The sequence below is a fragment of the Camelus dromedarius genome, chromosome 1, assembly GCF_036321535.1.
Source record: "Camelus dromedarius isolate mCamDro1 chromosome 1, mCamDro1.pat, whole genome shotgun sequence".
Lineage (NCBI taxonomy): Eukaryota > Metazoa > Chordata > Mammalia > Artiodactyla > Camelidae > Camelus > Camelus dromedarius.
The window spans coordinates 81383502-81406423 of NC_087436.1; the positions used below are offsets into that span (position 1 = coordinate 81383502).

The window sequence follows — 22922 nt, forward strand, 5'->3', positions numbered from 1 at the left end:
AGCTCTCAAATTACTCCACCAAGAGGATTGAATCCTCCTCTCTGAAATGAGAGATTGTACCAGATGATCTTGTTTATAATTTTTGAATTAATACGTATATAAATTTAACACTGTATTTAGAGATTGGAAAGAAACCCATATTCTTGGATCTCAAGTCCACCTTTGCATCATCCAAACACACTTGTTCCTGTGACTGACAAGGGAAACCGAGTCAAGCCAAGCCAGGCCGGAGCAGATGTTTGATATGACCCTTTCTGAGTTTGATCTTTAATAATTTGCAATAAATTTTGTCCACATTTGACTGAGAGATGTTTGATTTTCTAAATAATTTTGTGTTTATAATCATCTTTGAACATCTTCTGGTTCATAGATTTCCCAGTAACCCTTTCTCTTCTACTGACAAATTTGACCCCATTGTGTTTTGTTCGTACTCATACCCAACAGGTTCTTGGATGAAGTACAGTCCTATTCGGGAATTAACAAAATGAGTGTGCAGAACTTGGCCACTGTCTTTGGCCCTAATATCCTGCGCCCCAAAGTGGAAGATCCTTTGACCATTATGGAGGGTAAGTAAATGACTATCTTACACTCTCATAAGAAGAATAGTCAGCTGTCTCTTGGTTGCCCTGACTCCACTTTCCTGTAAGGAATCTAGGGAAATAAGTGAATCCATGGTAACTCCATTTATGGACTCAAGTTCTTAACATGGAAAATCTTCTCTGAGAGTCAGGTATTTTATTTTGGAGTTTACTAAACATAACTTACTAAATGATTCCTCAGTAGTTTTATAAGAACTTCCATAAATCATCTGTAAAGTATCACACAAGAACCAAAAAAATATAATTCACTTTTTGAGGCCAATGCAAATTCTCAGAAAGTTCAAATAGTTACTATTTTAAGTTAATATATTTTTTTATTAATTCTGGTTTTATCTGTCAGATTTCAAGGGGCAGAAAAATACAGTCCTCTATAAAATAATGCTGCTTATTTACATTGGGTTGAAAGATGGAGAAATTCTGATTTTTTTTAATTACAAAATGCCTCCAGTTCTCTTCTACGGTGAACTGCTACCTCTGTTTATGCCCAGCAGGCCTCAAGACCTCAAGGTACATTTCTTACCTGTGGCCATCAGTAGTACCACTGATGCACAGGTCTTGCTGAGCTGAAGGAGTAAGATTAGAGGACGGGAAATCCAAGTAAGCAGCAGAAAAGAGAGAAGTAGACACAGAGGTTATTGGGAGATCAGCAGTGGGTATCCCTCAAGTCTTTGCCTGAGGGTTGATTTATGCTTGCATGCAAGGACACTACACTACTCTGGGGGGAGGGGGAAGTACCAGAAATCAGTGGTCTGGGCCCTTCCCGGGCCCTCATACCAAGCTTGAAATAATTGTGTTTCCCACAACCAGAGTAGAAGATCTTGATACTTAGGCATTGTGTAGAGTCCTCAGAAGGGTATTACCTTGGTAATAATGTTACAATTATGGACCAGTTCCTATAAAATTTTTAAAAGAAATTCTAATGATTCAATGGAGGTTTGGGGAGAAAAAGAAGGAGGAATAGGTATAGCACAAAGTAATTTTAGGGCCATGAAACTATTCTGTATGATACTGTAATGGTGGGTACATGATATTATGCATTTGTCAAAACCCAGATCTCACAAAGAGTGATTTCTAGTATAAACTATGAACTTTAATTAATAATAATAATGTATCAATATTGGTTCATCGATGAAGCCTAAAACTGTTAAAAACCTAAACTGCTTGTGAAGTCAGCCAGAAAGAGAAAGAAAAATACCATATGAGATCTCTCATATGTGGAATCTAAAAAAACAAAAACAAAGCATAAATACAAAACAGAAATAGACTCATAGACATAGAATACAAACTTGTGGTTGCCAAGGGGGCGGGGGGTGGGAAGGGACAGACTGGGATTTCAAAATTGTAGAATAGATAAAGAAGATTATACTGTATAGCACAGGGAAATATATACAAGATCTTATGGTAGCTCACAGAGGAAAAAAATGTGACAATGAATATATATATGTTCATGTATAACTGAAAAATTGTGTTCTACACTGGAATTTGACACAACATTGTAAAATGATTATAAATCAATAAAAAAAGTTAAAAAAAAAAAAACCTAAACTGCTCTAAAGATTTCTCATTAGAAACTATGCAATTCAAAGGGACATGGATCAAAATAAAGCCTATAAGTGTCAAAAAAAAAATCCAACTTATCTTCAAACACCTAAATGTATGCCAGAAAAAAAGTCCAGCATAATTTAAAGATATTTTTTCAAAATTAAAGCTTTAAAAATTCTAAAGCTCACACTATTTTCCATTCGCTTAAAAACAACCAGCATGCAAATAATCAGAAGAATATGAACGATAGCCAGGAGAAAAATTATCTAATAGAAAGACCCAGACATAACTGGTATTGATTTTCAAATCAAGTATCTGAATAAATAACCTGTTTTAAGTGTATATAAAGAACTCATACAGTAATAATAAGACAATGAACACAGTGAAAATGAGTGAAAGATCTGAATTTGAAATTTCATCAAAGAAGATAAATAAATAACAAATAACAAAGAAAAATGCTCAATATCTTTAGTCATTAAGTAAATGCAAATTTATACTATGATGAGGCACCACTACACATCCTCTACAAAGTATAAAGTTAAGGTTGAAAATACTAAGTTTGGCTGGTAGAAATACAAAATGTTAGAGCCATTTTGCACGTATTAGGCAAGTTTTTATCAACTTAATTATTCACTAACCATAAGCCCCAGCAGAGCATTGTGCTAAGTATTTACCCAAGAAAAAAGAAAATATATGCTCACCCAAGACTTGTAGTCAATGCGGACTTTATTCAAAATAGCTCCAGTCTGAAAACTAATTGTCTATCGATTGTTGAATAGATAAAAAATATTGATACATCCATAAAATGGAATACTGTCAGCAATAAAAGAATGAACTACTGACACATGGATAACAATATGGATAAATGACAAAAGCATTATGCTAAGTGAGTAATGCCTACACACAGAAGACTTCATACTGTATAATTCCATTTATATGAAATTTTAGAAAAGAAAAAGATACAGTGACAGAAAGTGGATCAGTGGTTGCCATGGACAGGAGGTAAGGGTACGGAATTGGCTTCAAAGGGGCACGAGGGAATTATCTATATTAACGATTAGGTGGTGTTTTCAGGACTGTCATTTGTCAAAATATATCATATACCTTACAGATAACGTGTACATGTGCTAAAAATGAAACATATGCAAGGTTATTCATTGCAAAAAACCACTAACTGAATCTACATTTACTAGAGTGCTGCCATATATGTGTGTGTATATATGTATGTATTTTAAAGTGCCTAGGTGCCTTCAAAGGAAAATTGAATTCTTATCCAACTCTTATGAAGAAAAGTACCCATAATATGGGATTTAAATTCAATGTGTATATAATTATATGAGCCTGGGGGACTTGCTGGAACATGTAGCCCAGTGGAACTCCCCAGTCTGCTTGGACTCTTCAGAATGGACTGGTGATCGTAACCACTCTGACCTCACTGTTTGGGCTTCCTGTTTATCATTAGTATTCTAAGGAAGAGAATGACAGAGAGGATGGATTACGAAGGAAGAAAAGACTGCATATAAAGACACACACATCATCACCACTACCAGGCTAGTCTGTCCTAAATGGCTATGAAAATTGAAACAAAGTCCCTTTACAAGGAACTACTGTCATTTATAATTCTGGAGACTAAATGAAAGCAAAGCCTCCTAAGGTAAAAGAAAGATACTTCTAAATCTCTAAGGCCCTGACACTCACTTCACAATCGTGGCAAGTGTATATTGGCCTGGCTGTTCACAGACTCATCATGGAGACCTTGGGGTGTCTATCTTCCATTAATTAAATGCCCCACATAGTTCACAGCTATGATTAAAAAAAAACAGTGATGTTTCAAATGGCATATTCCAGTGATGGGGAAAAGCTCCATTTTCCCAAAATAGGCAGAGTACTAGGCAGAGTCCTATACCATAGAGGCTGCTAACATTTGAAAGTGTGTCTGTTATACGGGCAGATAGCAAGCTAGAACTAAGAGCCCATGTCTTCAAACACAGTACACGATAGTGACAGTGTTGACAGCCATTAACTATGCTAAAATATTTTCTTCAGATTCATTGCTACATGCATTGAAAATAGGATGACAAATTCAGAGGTTACTAAAAGGGAATAGATGGATATATAATACTGTTAATTTCATTGTCTTTTTGCTTCCACAGCTCCGTAATAATTGATGATGATTCAATAGATAGTTCTCTTTTGTTTAGTTTCTTATTTAGAACAACACCAAGGTTATTTATTATTACTACAGTTTTAAATCCAACAGCTGAAATATATTAAGACAAGTGCATAACTTAACAGTGAGAAGATGAAGTATCAGATTTCACCCTGGTCACTCATCATCTATGTGGCCATAGGCAAAACCATAACCTCTCTGAACCTCAACTTTCTCATCTGAACAATGCTAAGTCCTGTCTCACAGCCTTATGAGAAACTTAATTTAGAAGATGTAAGTGAAACACTTCCACCTAACACAGTTTCTCAGACTCTAACACACACAGGAATCACCTGGGGATTTGGCTGAAATGCAAATTCTGATTCAGAAGGTCTACAGTGGGTCCTAAAATTTTGAAGCTTCCAGGTGATGCCAGTGCTTCTATTCTGTTATTGCTGGTGTCATCTGGGAGCTGATTAGAAATGTGAAAAATCTCATGCCCCTCCCAATACCTATAATTTAATAGAAATTCCAGATAATTTGTATGAACATAAATGTTTGAGCAGCATTGGCCAGTATCAAACCTGACATATTGCAGATTCCTGATCTAAATATGTTAGAGGTTTTGCGTAGTTACAGGAGTGCACAGGATACAGATGGATATAATGTATTTTTTCCTATTTGAAATTTGACTTTGAATTATAATCGTTATAATCAGAGTCAAATCTTGCCCAAGTGTTGCTTTAAGCTAACGAGTGGCCTCATCCCACCCAGGTCAGGCCACTGACCTTTTTCTCATCTTGCATTGGTTAACTACCTCTTCCGCATTTTTGTTTAATTTATGAGTCAAAAGCATCTTACCAGTAAATATAAATGTCATTTATATCAATATGAAAATAATATTGCTATGAGATAATAAGTCATATACGAATGCTGTATACAACTTGAGGGTTTGCATTTAATCCTGAAGTGTTTACCTCCTTTCACATCTATTTACACTATTTTCCTATTTACTAAGTGAGCAGGGGATTTCTTTATGTAGTGCTTCATCGTTAATAAGTCAACACCTGTTCTGTTTCTGGGACATTATTTTTGTGCATTAAAAAATTCAAAATTAGAAAAAAATGTATTCTCTACATTCTACTCTCCAACAGCTAGTTGGCAGGTGTTTCAGTAGAAATCTACATTGTCAAAAGCACTTATCATTTTCTCCACCAAATTTATATAAGTATTTTACAGAAAGATTATATTTACTAACTAAAATTAGTTTCCCTGCATTTATTTATCAGAGATTACTCTTAGGAGCTTTTATCAAGATGATATAAGCACAGTTAACACACCACATTAATATATTTCAAGCCAAAGCAAAAATAACTAATGCTTGCATTAGCTTTTAGTTCTTTATTGTGGGTATATGAATAAAAATAACAGTTAAAAAGATTCTTAGGGAGTTGGGACATCCAAAGTTGTGAAACTAATTTAGAAGCCTAGTTAGTGGTGGCTGCCTGTTCTAATGGGTGGGAGCATCCAACTTGTAAGTCAGTGAGGAATACATAAAATGTATTTTGAGATTTCAGCTAATACACTATAAAACCTAATAAGTCCACTGATTATTAAGAAGTGTATTACTGCTTTTTATAAAAGATTAACCTTTCTAGCCACTGCTGACTGCATTATTTTTACTGTCTGAAATTTGTAAGATATTGACTTCTAATTCATACTTTACAGTGAATAATAAAAATACGAGGATCAAATGAGAACCATAGGTTTTTATCTATATAAGAGAATTGTTTTCTTCCTTGAAGGTCTTCTCTTTGTTTAAAATGCCCTGAAGCACTGATATTTCTTAAAGAGCAGGTTTGCTAGTGAACAGTTCTCTCAGTTTTTGCTTAACTAGGAATGTCTTATTTCTCCCTCATTTTTGAAGCATAGGTTTTTTGGATATAGACTTCTTGCTTGACTATCTTTCAACATTTTGAAAATTTCATCCCATTGCCTTCTAGCAATGAGAGATGATGAGAAGTCAGCTGTTAATCTTATTGAGAATCCCTTATGCATGAGTTGTGTCTCTCTTGCTGCTTTCAGGGTTCTCTCTTTGTCGACAGTTGACTATGATGGGTCAAGGTGTGAATCCTTTTGTCTTTACCTTACTTGGAATTTGATGAGTTTCTTGAATGTATAGATTCATGTTTTTCATCAGATTTCAGCAACTATTTCTTCAAATATTCTTTCTGCTCATTTCTCTTTCTACTTTCCTTCTGGTATCATTATGCCTGTGCTGGTATGCTTCATGGTGTCCCACAGGTCTCTGAGGCTCTGCTCATTTGTCTTCATTCCTTTTCCTTTCTGTTACTCAGACTGAATAACAACAATTGACCTGTTTTCAGGTATGCTGATCCTTTCTTCTGCCTGCTCAGGTCTGCTGTTGATCCCCTCTACTGATTTTTTCATTTCAATTATTGTAACTTGCAACTCCAGAATATCTATTTGATTCATATATTTCTATTTCTATTTACATTTATTTTTATGTTTATGTTTAATGGAGGTACTGGGGATTGAACCCAAAACCTCATGCATGCTAAGCATGTGCTGTACCACTGAGCTATTTCCCTTCCCCCTGATTCTTTTCTATATTTTCAATCTCTTTATTGGTATCTGGTGAGCCATTGCTCTTATTTTCCTTTGGTTTCTTTAAACATGGTTTCCATTTACTTATGAAAGCACATTTGAAAAAGTTTAAGTCTTTAGCCAATGAGTTCAATGTCTCAGTTTCCTCAGAGTCTATTTTTTCCTATACTTTATTTATTCTTTACATGCCTCATTATTTGTTTCAAAACTAGACATTTTTAATAATATAATAACGTGGGAACACTGGATATAAGACTCTCACCCTCCCTTTGTTGTTGTTGCTGTTTGTTGTTTGTTTAGTAACTTTTCTGGACTAATTCTATAAAGTCTATGTCATTTGCCATCTGTGCCATTGAAGTCTCTGCTTGGTTTGCTTAGTGGTCAGCTAAGGACTGAGCATAGATTAAAAGGCTAGAGCCAATAAGTCTCCCATTCTTTATCAAGGGGCCCTGAGTGCATGTTGGGGCAAACCTTCAACACTCAACCAGATGGTTTACAGCTTTGCCTTAGCCTTCAGTTCCTGCTTATGCAGAACCTCAAGATCAGCTAGAGGTGAGAGCTGGGGGAATTCTCAGTTATTGCCTGAGCATGCACACAGCCCTGGGCATGCACAGAATCTTAAGCATTCATGAAATCTTCTAGGTTCTCAGGAATATAACAGAGTTTTTCAACACCTCCTATGGAAATCTCATTCCTTAGATTTTCCTCCTAAGCTTTTGGGTTAACTTATTGTTTAGCTCAACTGTTATACACTTGCTTCAAGCAGCCATGATTTTAAATGAAAGTGCCCCTAATTACTTTTGACAAATGCTCCTGAGAAAAATGTTGTTCATACTGGTCAAATTTCTAGTCAGATAAAATGAAGACAAGCCTTTTGAGTGGCATCTTCCAGAGAACCGCCAAACAAGTCAAACAATGACAGTTCTTTGGGAATGGGGCTTTGAAGGGGCTCCAGCCCTGCTTTTCCCATTCTAGTTGCTGCCAGACTGCTGGTTCCCTTTGTGATTGTGGGCTGTTGGTTTTCAAGACTACTACAGAGCTAGGGAGAGGAGGAGGAATTAAAACACCACGGAGCTTGCTGTTCTCTACCAAGATTCAATAATTTTTCTTGAATAAACACTCTCCAGATTTCAAGCCTTTAGTTTATTTCCAGCTTTCTGAAAATGTTGATTAAGAATGTTTTTGTCAGTTACTTTTATGAAGGCAAGGATTTGTGTAGTTCTTTATTACACCATTTTGGCTGATGTCATTTAAAATGCCCTGAAGCTTTTTAATGATCAGCAAAAGTTGTATGGAACTTCATTGTCTTGCTGTATTATAAAGACAGATCATATATCTACTAGAGATTGTATGGGTTTCCACTTCAGGATGCCACTAAAATGTCTTGATTTGAGGCAGGTGTCAGATGAGAGATCACAGTGACCTCCTCAGAGAACGATTTCTCATAGTTAAATGTCAAACTTCAAAGAAACGTTGTATGACAATTAAGAGAGAGCCTGGTCTTCAGAACTGGCTACTTCTGGGTTCAAGCCCTGCATCTTCACTTTAATAGCTTTGGGACGTTGGTCAGGTTACTTACCTTTTATAAGACAGTGATAATAACAGTGTCTATTCATAGATTTGTTTTAAAACCCAACTAAACTAACAAAAGTAAAGTTCTTTGTACATTTCATGGCACATGTTAAGTGCTCAAGAAATCTCATCAGCTATTGCTATTATCATCATTAAGAATATATTTTGGCTCTGCCAATAATAAAGCTGAATGTCACCTGTACATGGCTCTTTAAGAGTCATATTCAAAATAGGAAAGAAATCAAAACTGTTTCACTCATACTACTTTGTTTTCTGTGCAATTCCAGGCACTGTGGTGGTCCAACAGTTGATGTCAATGATGATTAGCAAGCATGATCACCTCTTCCCCAAAGATGCAGAACTGCAGAGCAAGCCCCAGGATGGAGTGAGCAACAACAACAATGATGTTCAGAAGAAAATCACCGTGGGTCAGCTACAGAACAAGGAGAACAACAATACCAAGGACAGTCCTGTAAGGCGGTGCTCTTGGGACAAGTCCGAGTCTCCCCAGAGAAGCAGCGGGGATAATGGATCCCCCACAGCCCTATCAGGCAGCAAAACCAACAGCCCGAGGAACAGCGTTCACAAGCTGGACGTCTCCAGGAGCCCCCCTCTCATGGTCAAAAAGAATCCCGCCTTCAATAAGGGCAGTGGGATAGTCACCAATGGGTCCTTCAGCAGCAGCAACGCAGAAGGACTTGAGAAAACCCAAACCACTCCCAATGGGAGCTTACAGGCCAGAAGGACCGCTTCACTGAAGGGGTCTGGTACCAAAATGGGCACCCACAGTGTACAGAACGGAACTGTGCGGATGAGCATTTTGAACACCGATACCCTCGGGAACCCTGGGAACGGGCGCAGCATGAGCTGGCTGCCCAATGGCTACGTGACCCTGAGGGATAACAAGCAGAAGGAGCACGCGGGAGAGGCGGGCCAGCATAACAGGCTGTCTACCTATGATAACGTCCACCAGCAGTTCTCCCTGCTGAGCCTCGACGACAAACAGAGCGTCGACAGCGCCACCTGGTCCACTTCCTCCTGCGAAATCTCCCTTCCGGAGAACTCCAACTCCTGTCGCTCGTCCACCACCACGTGCCCGGAACAAGACTTTTACGGTGGGAACTTTGAGGACCCTGTTTTGGATGGGCCCCCGCAGGACGACCTTTCCCACCCCGGGGACTATGAAAACAAAAGTGACCGCAGGAGTATGGGCGGTCGAAGTAGCCGTGCCACCAGCAGCAGCGACAACAGCGAGACGTTTGTCGGCAACACCACCAGCAACCACAGTGCACTGCATAGCTTAGTGTCCAGCCTGAAACAGGAAATGACCAAGCAGAAGATAGAGTATGAGTCCAGGATAAAGAGGTGAGGCAGATCTGGAGCCCCTCTCTGTCCCAGAGGGTGTGACCGCCTCCTGCCCTGAGACAGGCTCACCCAGGGGGTTAAATATGCTGATTCCAGAGTCAGAGACCCAAGTTCAAGTCCTAGCTTCACCATTTGTCTGTAAGCTGTGCAATTTTAGGGAAGTTCACTTCATCTCTGTGAGTCTCAGCTTCCTAATGTGAAAATTTTAAATTCTGGTCGTATCTACCTCAAAAGCATGTAAGAAATCATTGCACATTGTCCCCGGCAGAGAATAGGTGCTCAATAATGCCGTCTCTTGTTAGTGGTAAATTAACGTGTGGATTGGTGTTAGAGGGCTGGAGAGGAGCGTGGGGAGTGGAGGTGAATGGAGAATAGAGTCTGTTCTCACTGATGGGAGGAGGATGAAATGAAGGTAAAGAAAAGTTGTAGAGCTCAGCAGCTCTTTATTGTTCATTCCTTCAATTGCTGAATGCTTGAGTGGATGTCTGCTCTCTGCCAGGCTCAGGCCCAGGTCCTGAGGATTCATCAGTGAGTGAAACAGACAAAACCTCAGCCCCCATGGAATGTGCTTCCACTGCACTGGAGGAGGCAGATGAATAAGTGAAACAGATCTCATGCTAAGTAGAAGACTAAAGCAGGGAAGCGGCTAAGAAGTGTTGGTGAGGGCTAATTCTAAGCGTAGGGCCTTGTAGGAGGTTACAGAGGAAGTCATGAAGGTACTGGGAGAAGGGCAAGTGGAAATGCCGTGAGATGGGCTGGGCAGGGAGCTCGGAGAGGTACCATAGAGCCTTCAGGATCATCTAAAGTCTTGGCTTTTATTGACATTGGACTCCAGGGAGGTTTTTTGAGAGAAGCGATGGCATGAAGTGTATTCATGTGGACAAGAGAAAGTGTACCCTAAATGGGGAGCAAAAAATATGATTTATAAGGAACAATTGTGCTGAAATCTAATTGGTATCAATTGACATCTTCTCATAAGGTGACCAAGGCAAGAAGTTTGCTTAGCAACTTCAAGGAAGCAACCTGGGCAAGACAAGGGGCCTTGACTAAGCAGCCCGTGTGGACAGTGCCCCTGCCCGTCAGCTTTCCGTGGTCTCGAGAGGCAGGAGTTCAGAGAGTGGAGCCCAGGACTCACAGATACAACCTTGTGCTGGAAACCTGAAGGTCACCACACCCCCATGTTTTCACTGGGGGCATAAAAAACCACGAAACAGATTGTTTTTATGTTCTCCTTTCAGCATTGTGTAGGGGACGAACACTGCACGCTCCAGTCAGGAGAAGGCCTGAGGCTCAGTTCTGCCTGAAGTAGCCCCTCCAGTGGCCTCAGCCCCAGTTCCAGGCTGTGGCCGTGGTGGACCTCTTCCTGTGCAGTTATTCTAAGATCCTCACAGTCTGTGAGCATCAATCTTTGCCCTGCTTCAACTGCTTCCATGGCTCTAAACCCCACATGGTTTCTTTATTATATATAAAATTGACCTTATTTTATTTTAATGTTTCCCATCCACTTATCAATTATCAAGCCAAAAGACACATATTTTTAAGAGCTATGTAAAATAAATATAAACAAAAATACTACTTATATGTTAGATTGAGAAATTACTTCCTTGGAAACAGAAACTTGGCTTGAATTCTCCTATTTAATGCCAAGTGACAGGAGGTTTAAATAAGAAGAAAACTGGTGTCATCGTCTTATCAGTTTACTCTTCTTTCTGAATGTCGTTTTTGGAACCACTGGCTACCAGAATTCTGAACTGCTGCTGAGATAACACTCGGAACTTGCACTGAGATAGGAAATACATTATTCTGAATGGCTGCAGATGTACACATTCATTTATGAAAACAATGGTGATACATTCATGTTCCAAGTCTGTGGTGCATTTCATGGATTTCGATAAAACAGTTGAACCCTCCAACAGTATATCATCTCATTGGCCTCTCTCACTTTAGCATTTCTAGCCATGTAACAAGCAAAGGGAGGGGCCTGTAATAAAGTAGGGCAAGGGAGCTGGCTCATGGCCAAGCCACAGAAATATAAGACGTAGATGTTCCAGTTAATTCTTGATTATTCCTGTTTAGAATTATACATTTCTATATTCTTTTTAACTCTGCCCCACAAGTATTGATATTAGATGGACAGACAGATGATAGATACATACATACATATACACATACGTACGTATATACATCCTTAAATAGGTGATAAATAGATGGATATTACTTTATTTTATCAATCCTTGGTATGTATGATTTTTAGTTTTTAAACATGTGAGTTTGGTGTTCTTCTCCCTCTACTCCCAAATTAGTTTCTAGCCTTATCATATTGTGGTCACAGAAATTCATTTGTATGATATCACTTATTTGGTCTGGTAAGAAGTATTTATTATTTACTATTGGTTTGAGACCATATATATGACCAATAGATCAAATCCATTAATCAAGCTGTTCAAATCTTTTACACTTCCTAATTTTTATCAGAGAGATCTGTAATTTCTTAAAATTTCCTAATTTTTGTAGATTTATCAATTTCTCTTTATAACTTTGTTGTATTTTATAGTTAGTAACTTGAGGCTGTATCTCTAGATGAATAAAAGCTCAGAACTGCTGATATCTCTCTGATGAATTGATCCTTTTATCATTATGTAATAGTCACTTTTCATTGTAATAATACTTTTTTGCCTAAAAGTCTATTTTTTCTGATATTAATATTGCTATATCACTTTTATTTTTATTAGTAACTTTCTGCTATATTCTTTCCATTAACTGTCAAATGTTTTTTCATTATTTGAAGACATATATTTTTTCAGTTCTGGAATATTTTTATCTATCACCTTTTTCATTTATTTAATCTCTCCCAATTTCTCAATTTTCTCCCTCTACAACCCTTACTAAAGTTTGTTGGACCTTCTTACTCCATTCTCCATCTCTGTTAACTTCTCTTCCTTATATTAAATTTCCATCTTTTTTCATTATGTGAGGCACTCTGGGTAATTTTTTTCAGATTTATTTTCCCAGTTATTTATTTTCTCTTCTGCTGATTTAATTCTGTCATAGCCCATAAGTAGAGCTTTTGTAGTCTCTTTTTCATAAAGACAATTGATGTTTCAAGCTCCGGGCTGAGTCACGTTCAGCCTTCTGCCTCTCTCATACTGTTGATCTCCTCCCCTCCATGTGACAAAGAAAAGCCTAGTAGCTGCATCTAGGGCTTCTGTCCAGGATCAGTACCCTCATGTGCTTCCATTTGCTGTTCTGTATTTACATTTCTTCCTTGGTTCTGATACCTAAAGGTGCTCTTTTATTTCTTTTAATCCTGGCTGTGTATTTTAAAAATATTTTTCTTACATATTTTTTTCAGCATTGCTCTGTGTTTGCCGTAGGAAGGGTCCCTTCTCTTTTTAACTCAGTCCATTAGGTTCCTGGAATTTTCATGCAAGTGCCTGATACACACAAATGCATCAGTATTTTTTTTTTAAAGGATTGGCTTCCTTGGTATTTAAGCTTGAATTTCTTCCAACTTTTTTATTCTAAAATAAATCGCTTTAGAAAGCAAAGAGAATATATTATAAAATAATTATGGGTGACAGCCTCCACACTACCAGGTTTCTGTATAAAAATGTGATCATGTGATCAAAATAGCCTTCTAAACTGATTAAAACAGATAAAAATCACGGAATGTGATTTTTTTTTCCAAACCCAGTTGCTTACAAAGGGAGAGCAGATTCATTTAAGTGCTCTTTTGATTATCTGGATGAAATATCAATATATGAGACTCTTATTTCAAAACAGAGGAGTAATTGAGATTTTAATTTGAAAATTATTAGTAAAATAATCAAGATTTCTGAGAGCTACATGTGCATTAGCCTTTCAAATTTCAGTAGTACAGCAAATTCAAACCTACCTCCGGGACTTTAGCTCAGAATAAGAGAAACTTAAACATCAGCTATTACCAAAACACATCTTATAATAACCAAGTGCTTAATATTCCTCTTTGAACAACAACAATAATAAATTTTGTTTTTGAACTTGGTGCTTATGGAGAAAGCTCTGCTGTTTTTTAGGAAATTATCTAAAACTGGACAGTTATCCAAAAGGATACAGTTATCAATCTCTAGAAATACAAATCTAGAGTTCTTAAGGTAGATTAATTTGGAAAGCAATAGAAATTGCAGAGAGCAGGCTACTTGGGTAGACTCCATTGTCACAAAATGTCAGGGGAATTACCTATTCAACACATGTAATCTCTACTTGTTAATGTAAGGTGGCTATTTTCTGTACCACTTTTATAAGATGGGACTCTGTATGTCCCAGAGAAGTCCATTCTTAGCAGTGAACTTAAACTCTCTAATAATGACATTTTCACCATCATTCTCTTTCATTTGATAGAAAGCAGAAATGACTGTCCTCTTTTTCTTCCAACTTTATCAGACTCCCTGCCCCACTCCCTGGCCTTCTTTTAATAAAGTCAGATTTACGTTTAATGATCCAGGAAGCTATGCGGTTTGGGCTTCCTCCTGCTTTGCCATTCTGTGCTGCATGACATTGGTCTCTGGCTTCTCTGAGCTGAAATTCATTCATTCACCATCAAATGACAATGAAGTGCCTCCAAGAGAGGTCTTGGGGTCTTGTCAAAATGATAGTAAGTCATCTTAGGAAATAGTAAATATATATATATATGTATATATATACACACAATTGTATATATTAGAATATACAATATTATATATGTTATATATATAAATATATATATATAAAACACCTTTTATTTGGTGGATCTTGCTTCACTGATTTGAAAGGGCTCATTCCGATTTCCTATGCATTGCAGAGACAGAGTTGAGAAAACATTCTTTACCCGTTTTGCATTTGTGTAAATTTGCTTTATCTCTTCTTCCCTCCCCCACCTTCTGTAGCTTAGAGCAGCGGAACTTGACTTTGGAGACAGAAATGATGAGCCTCCATGATGAACTGGATCAGGAAAGGAAGAAGTTCACGATGATAGAAATCAAAATGCGAAATGCCGAGAGAGCAAAGGAAGATGCGGAGAAAAGAAATGACATGCTTCAGAAGGAAATGGAGCAGTTCTTTTCCACATTTGGGGAGTTGACAGTGGAACCCAGGAGAACCGAGAGAGGAAACACAATATGGATCCAGTGAGCCTGAGGTCCCGCTGTCTCCGATGGCTCTGGGAAGGATTCTGGGGTTCTGGTGGGAATATTCAGCGGGCTCAGGTGGCTGGTCACCTGGCTGTACAGTGCTCTAAGGGGGGAAGGCATGTCATTTACCCATATGACCCATTCATATCTGCAATGTGTACCAAAGTTGTGTCATGCCCCATATGCTACTGTCAAGTGTTACAACTGGATATGTGTATATAGAGTAGTTTTTAAAAAGTAAACTAAAAATGAGAAGCATAGCTCAAGAATTATTTTATTGCAAGTCTTGTATTTAAAATGTTAAATCAATATGTTGTTGCAATTTAGCTTGCTTTCAAGCTTCACCCCTTGCACTTAACATAAGCTATTTTTGGCATTGTGTTATCATCAGCTTATTTTATAGATCAATATTTTTTTTATTTCCCCTTTTGCTGAGGAAATGAAGATAAGCAGATATATAAATATATATATAAATATATATATATATATATATATAAGATGAGCTATTAAAATCAAAAGAATACTTTGTGGCTGTGCTGTTTGTGCCAGTAGACATTGCCATGACCAAAAAGAGACATGTAAATGATTTTTATAAAATACAGGAGAATCACCAGGAAACTTTGAGATGCTCTTTAAATTCAGCCCTTGACATTGCTCAGTTTTCTTCATGAGATGATTTGCCACAGGACATTTTGGACTGTGTAAAAAAGTCTCCTTCGCAGTCTGCCTTGCCAGTTCCAAGATGCACTGTCTCCTATGCAGGATGCACCTTAGAAGGAAAAAATGGTTTTTTCTTTCTTTTTCTTTTTTTTTTTTTTGAAAAAAAAGCATTTAAGCAGTCATGCCTTGAATTGCTCTTTCCCCTGGATGGTTATGAGAGAAATTCTTCCTGCCATTGGGAAGTTGAGAGACAGTACTTGCTAAACGACGCCCACGTGAACGTCTGTCCTCCACACAACCCTCCCCCACCCCAACACCTGCCCTCTGGAGCCCGCGGTGGGCTAGCATCACCGTGTCTCTCTTGGGTAGGCTGCCTCCGGGTGTGCCATGAATTCTTCTTTCACTCAGGCCGACTGTCCTTTTGTCATCTAGGGTTCTTTCTGAACGACAGCATGCAGAGGCAGTTTGCAGCCAGAGGGAGGAGATGGAGAGGAAGGGAACTGGAAGGAGAGGGGGACAAGTTTGGAAGAAACAAGCTATTTTACTTCCAGTTTTTACAATACTGTTCTTCCTTGTTGGAAACATATTTATTCATGATAATTTTAAAATGTGAATCTTATGAAGTCCAATTTAGAGAAGTTTGTGAACATCAGTAATGATAACTTTCCAGCGAAGCCCAGGGCTCTCTGGAGCTAGACTTTGGGGAGACCAATCCTTCACAGTTCAATAAGGCAATGATTTTGAGAAGCAAAGCAAATAAATCTTTCTCATGCTCGAACAAAAATTTACAAAAGGCATCATGAAAAATAAATACTACTCGAGTTTATGGGATTTGCATTGTCTGAAGGGTCTATGTTCGTGTGTATTTATTTATTTTCAAGGGCAGAATTCATTCTTGTCTCTGCTGCTTTTATTTCTACCCTTTCACTGAGCGAGCTGATGTGGTCCTTTGGTATCAACCACTGTCTACCTAGCAATACCTTCTTTAGCTTTAGTTTCCTTCTCTCTTTCCAATTCTTTAACCACTCCTACCTGGATATCCTATAGGAAATTGAAACTCAAAATGTGCAAAAATGACCTCAATAAATCTCTCTCCCTTTTCATCTTTTCCCAGGCCCTATCTTAGTTAAGAAAAACCTCAGACTCAACCAGGAAGCTGTGTGACACGATAGTGAAAATCAAAGGCAATGCAGTCAAACTGCCTGTTCAGATCTACAGTTTGCCGGCTGTTACTGCATCTTCCATACATCACTTTCTTCCATCTGTAGAATGGGAATAATAAAAATACTGCTCTCATAGATTTGTCATGTGGTTTCAATGAGATAGCTTGTGTTGAGGCTGAGCAGGGCACCTAGCATACAGGAAGGACTCCATGAACGTTAAATCTTATTTTTCTCTCCTCTGTCCTCTTCTCCATCTTCTTCACCTTTAAATTCACTCACCTAGTCCACTCAACCTCACCTTTTTTATTTCTCAATGTTCCAGTATCTCTCCTCTACTCTCATTTGCAGACCGCCCTTCCGACCATACTGGGAGCTTGCTAACAACATTTGACTTACCATCAGGATCATGCCCTTCAGACAGTCTGTATGACTCTAGCCTTCAGTTTCATTCTCATCTCCTACCGTGTCCCTCCACACCTGCTATGCCATTTCATGCCTCTGGAACTTTCCACAGTCCAGATTTCGTCCCCATCTTGACTGCCTTCCTTCTATCTGACACACTCCAACCATGTGTTTTTTTTTTTGTTTGTTTTGTTTTGGTTTTTTTGCCAAATTGAAGTCAGCTCCCCTTTGACGCACCCTAGGATCTTGATGCAGTTAGTTACCTTTTGTGTTCCCGACTTGTATGTATCTCTTTTAGCCTTTCCTATATCTGATTATTTTTGTCACCAAATAGGAAGCACTTTAGGAAGTGGTGTGGTGGAACGGTAATGGCAGGAAACTGAGAGCCAGACAACGCTATGCCTCTCAGCGTGCCTGAGGCAAGACGCAAGGCAATGACAAGCCACTTAACCTCTCTGAGCCTCATCTGTTTTTTCATGACAGTTTTTTCATCTGTCAAGCAGCAATAATAACTCCTACAAAGTAAGAAAGTTGCAACACTTACAGGTGAAATGCAATGCATCTATCCCAGTGCCTGCCACTTAGCTCTACTGATAGCGCTGTTGCTAACAGGAGCTTCTTAGGACACCAGAATGGTGCCTTATTGACCTTACATCCCTCCCCCTCCGCCACTATTATGCCACAGGGTGCCAGCATGGAGCATTAGCAATAAATCTGGCCTTTGATTTATGCAAGGTACCGTTACTAATTCAATAATAAATCTCACTGATGATGGCCTCCATTCAATGGCTACCATGAACAGCTTATCCATCTGGGCTTCCGTTAGTTCTTCTGTTAATTCAGCTGAAAGCCTAGGGGGAAAAAACAACTGCAGATTGACTTAAGAATAAATTGGAAATAAACAGGCAGCGTCAAGAGTTCACTGGCCACATCCTATATGCACTTCTTTAAAACTCCTTAGGCGACAGCAACGATTCTTACATTATGAGCTCAGAAGAAAGAATTTGCTTCCAAGTGCTGAGTCTATAATGTTGCTTTCACTTGTCAAATTATATGGCTGAGTATCCTTCAGAGAACATTTAAAATAGAAATGCCTATGACATGCAGCCTACTGAAGTGTAGATTTTATATGTAGCTTTATTAGGAGATGACTAAAAACTCCAAGTGGATTTTAAATAATGTTGCTCCTATTTATTTTTGCTTATTCACAAGCTGAGGCCTCCTTTAAAAAACAATTAGATCATTCCCAGGTAGGGTAGTTCAACTCACTGATACGATGCTCTCCCCTTGGAAGACCGGGAAGCTGGCCACAAACCCTGGTGTTCCTTACACTGCTGATCTGGGCCCTGCTTAGAGCAGCATCATAGAAAAGAGTAGGCACTAACTTTTGGATTCAGAAACCCAGATCCAAATCGCAGCTCTCGGGGTTCTGGCTCAGGGGCAGAGCATTTGACTGCAAATCCCAGCTCTGCCACTTAGTAGCGATGCAAACTTAAGAAAAGTTACATAACGTTTGCAAGACTAAATTTGTTTTTCTATAAAATAGGGATAAAATAGTGTCTCTTCCTCATTGGATCTTCCTTGGAGAAATCAGTGAAGCAAGTGCTTCATACAGTACGTGGTATATAAGTAAGTGCTTAATGAGTAGTCGCTGTCAGCCCTCAAAGTCCTCCTACTGAAGGGGTGCTCCAGCTTCTAGAGAACGTAACGGGACTCTGGCCTGAGGAATCTGGCCGGCCGCAAAAGACTGCCGCGTGCAACAGCAGAGGGAATAATTGCATCCTTGCCCCAAGGACTCTAATCTCTACTTTTCCCAGATAATCTCCCAGAGACTGATGGCAAGGAAGAGACAACCCAAAGCACCCTTTCTATTCTGAGATAATACAGTTACATCCGTGGTCTGGGAGTAATGTCTAAAGAACCACCTGTAACTGTCCTGCATCAGCTCTGTGTGGACACTGGAGATGACACTGGGCATTAAAGATGTCGGGTAAAACACAATGAAAGTGCCTAAGAATGTGGGCCAGTGAACTTGTCTACACAAATGTCAGCAGCACTGTTACTGAATAGTTATTAAAGGCCTCCTTGTGCCAGGCCAGCTCTAGGCTAGGGGCCCTGGAATGCCAAGTTCACAGTAATCACCACGTGAGGTGACGTACAGTGAGCATAAGAGATGACAAAGCTGAGGCTGGACAAGGCACAGCAGAGCCGCAACAATGACAAGCCCTGAAGGACGAATAGGAAGTTAGCAGGCAGGGTGACCGTTTGGGGCAGAGACCTCCCAGGAGCACAGAACAGCACATGCCAAAGTGCCCATGGGGCAGACTCCAGGGAGCATTTTCTATGGTATAAAACGACCTATCAAGCCAGTGCCATCGAGGTGGCACTGTGTGTAACAGCTTACCCGAACCCCACGAGCTCTGAAAACACACTCAGAACCCAGGTGATTCCTACTGTTTTATTCAAAGAAAGCAGCCAGGGCTGGACACATTTCGCCATTTGAATTCATGAACCACAGGGAAAGTGTGCTGGGTCTGTGGCTCCCAAAGGTCTATTTCATTATACCCTTTATAGTCTTCTTAATTGCACAAGTGGGGAATGAGTTGGAAGTTAGAAAACTGCCCAGCTGAAGGGCCTCTGGTTGCAAAGTGACTTGGAAAACTAATAGTTCCCCAGGCAGACAAAATTTATTGATACTACTGTAGAGCTTAGAGTAGAAGGTTTAACTGTTGAAAATTGTTTGTTTGTTTTTTTTTAATATGCCATTTGTAGCTCGGGTATAGGGCTGAATGACACTCATGTGTGGACTCTGTGCAGCTGCTACCATTACGGTCCCCTGAGGGCCCAACCCAGGTGAGACCGGCCCCCAGCCCACCTAGGTAGGGGCACCTTTCTTAAGAAGAGAGTACGGTCACAGGATAACACTGAATTGTTTGAATGAGGAGTCAAATTGGCACTGTTGGCTTTGAGCAATGTTGTCTCAGCCCTGAGGGAAGCCCTCGAAGTACTTCCTGTTCTTGTGAAAATGCTGTGCCCATCCCAGCCCTCTCCTCTCAACACACATGTTCCTTGCCTCCTCGTGAGTCATTAGAAATGGCTGTGTAACCCCCAGGCTCGGGCCATCACACCCCATCCTCCATTGCCTCTCACCAAAGTAGTTCACATCCAGGGCCCTTGCCTTCCCTCATGCGTGTATCCCCATGTCGTTCACCATGGTCTGTCGTGTGCTTCGAACTCTGACCCCTCTCCACGTGCCAAGACTTTCCATTACTCTGTCTAGATCTAAAGGCTGCCATCATCATCCCTGAAATCTTCTGGGAAGCACAGCTGCTTTCTGAAGACACCGGCCCCTGCAGCCCCCTCAAGGACGGCTATTTTCCCTTCCCACAACCTGCATACCGTTAGCCTGCAGGAGAGGCAGGTCTCGCTCTGCTCTTTGCTACTTCCAGACTTTTGATCCTCTCTCCTCCCTAAGAACCTCCTTGGAAGCACACATGCCACAAAAGAATGTTTTATCAACTGTTTTTCCCCCACCACTACTCCATCCACTAACCTGGCCACACAGCTCCTCAACTTGCTCACGTCTGAAAATCCTGCTCTCCTCCTGCCTAGACATCGGCCACCTGTGCACACAATTTACTTTACCCCACGTCATTACCAATGACTGCACCACCGCCAAACTATCCATTCCAAGCATCTGCTCTCTCATCATCATCTCTTCTCTTTCTAGGTCACTCTCTTTGGCACCATCACGCCCACAATTCTTAGATATTCTCAAAGCATCTCTGAGTCACAACAAGGAGAAAAGCAGGGGCTTTCTCCTTGACCAACTTAGCTTCTGTGGTTGCTCATCTTATTCATTCTCTTGTCTCCATTCTCAAATCCTTTCATCTTCTTTTCTACCACCTCACTCATCAGAGAAAAAAAGAAAAAGAAAAAGAAAAAAACCAACCCAGCTTTGGCTAAGTCCAATTTTTACTTCCTCCTAACCTGCACCTAAGAAACTAAACATGGCTGAAGAACAAAAGACCACCATGTTGACTTGTTTACCTGATATTTGTAGGAATACGGCTGCCACGGCTCTCATCACTGTCCTGTGACTTATCTTCGTGCTTTCTAAGGTCAATTTCACGCTTCTTAAGCCTCCATGAACTCTTCCCTTCCTCATTCTCAGCTGACGACCTTACTTATATAAACTTACTGATTACCTGTTCTGAGAAAATAAATTAGAAAAATATGTTCTTATGTTTCATCATCATCTCTACCAAACAACCTACATCTGTCCTTAGCTCCTGCTCCAGGGACGTACTGCCTGGTCTCTCGGGCCAACTGCTCCTCTGACGCCCTAGAGCCCATCTCTCTGGCCTTTTCAAGATTATCACTCTTTCCAAGAAATACTTTCACTCTTGAATTACATATTTTGCTCTTAAATATTAATCCCACCAAAGTAGACCCATGCTATAACAACTTTTTAAAAATCCTCTCTTTGTCTCATATTTACGTCTAATTTCACCATCATTCTGTTTCACTTTTTAGGAAAAAAATTCTTGAATTTTCTGTACTCATTTCTAATTCCTCACCTCCTCGTGTTCTCCCAAACTCACTGAAGTCATGGTTTCTTGCTCAATATTGCAGAGAAACTGCTGTGCCTAGGGTCAGCTATGACCTTCACAAAATCAGGTTCAATTGTCAATCTTCAGTCCCCATCTTACTCAGCCACTCAGTGGCATTGTCTCAGTTGCCCGCTTCTTCATTTTTGAAACACCTTTTACTTGGCTTCCAGGACAGAACACTCTCCTGGTTTTCCCCTCTACTTAGCTGGACATTCCTTAATACTCTACTGTTTTCTGACTTCTATATGCTGGAACAAGAGATGTGTCCATCTTTGGACTTTTCTTTTTCTTTATCCTACATTCAGTCTCTTAATGGTTTCATATCATCTCCTAGTTTCAATAAACCCTTAAAAGCAGATTATTCTCAGATTTATGTTTCAGCTCAACTTCTTCCCTTAACTCCAGCCTTGTAGATACTCTACCTCACTTGAATATTGAATAAGCATCATCAATTGACATTTCCAACAACAAATATGATTTTCTTCCCAAATAGGCCCCTAACCCATCATTCTCAGTCAACTACACTATCATTTAGATTTTTGTGGTTTAGACTTTTTAAGAATCCGGAGTCATTCCCTGATCTCTTTCTGTCATATTGCATATCAATCTTGTCAACTCTGCCTTCATGACAAATCCTTAGTTAGATTCCAAACCTAACCCTTTGTCAACATTGACATTTCTGGTTCACGCCCCATCATGTCTCTGGACTACTGTTACACCCTACAATGGACCCTTTCCTTCCTTTCTTATTTTTCTTCTTAATCTCCTCTCTCAGCAGCCAGAGGGATCCATTTTAAAAGAAAAATTAGGTTATATAACTTCCATGTTCAAATCTGTCCATCGTCTTCCCATATTTAGTACAAAATCCCCAGATCTTGCCATGCTCTGACCACGCCTAACTCTTCACTTTCATTTATTTTCCCACTTCTCTTGTCCACACTGCTTCATCCACAAGGCTCTTTGCCAGTCCTTATATACACAAGCAAGCTCTCACTCCAGGGCTTTTGCACATGCTTTTCCCTCAGATACTGTCATGGCTCATTCCTGCACTGTACTCAGGTCTCTGCTCAAGTATCATCTCT

At 39.6% G+C, this 22922-nt stretch overlaps 1 protein-coding gene across 8 annotated transcripts in view; it reads left to right on the forward strand.

Moving 5' to 3' along the window:
* ARHGAP24 (Rho GTPase activating protein 24) overlaps positions 1-16958 on the forward strand; it is a 635760-nt gene extending 618802 nt beyond the window's left edge. For all 8 annotated transcript variants that reach the window (XM_031433275.2, XM_064486017.1, XM_010983141.3 and 5 more), the window contains 3 exons: positions 445-566; positions 8778-9855; positions 14760-16958. In XM_031433275.2, the coding sequence (XP_031289135.2) occupies positions 445-566; positions 8778-9855; positions 14760-15003 (1444 nt within the window). In that variant the 3' untranslated portion in view covers positions 15004-16958. The remainder of the gene's footprint in view (positions 1-444; positions 567-8777; positions 9856-14759) is intronic.
* The last annotated feature ends 5964 nt before the right edge of the window (positions 16959-22922 follow it).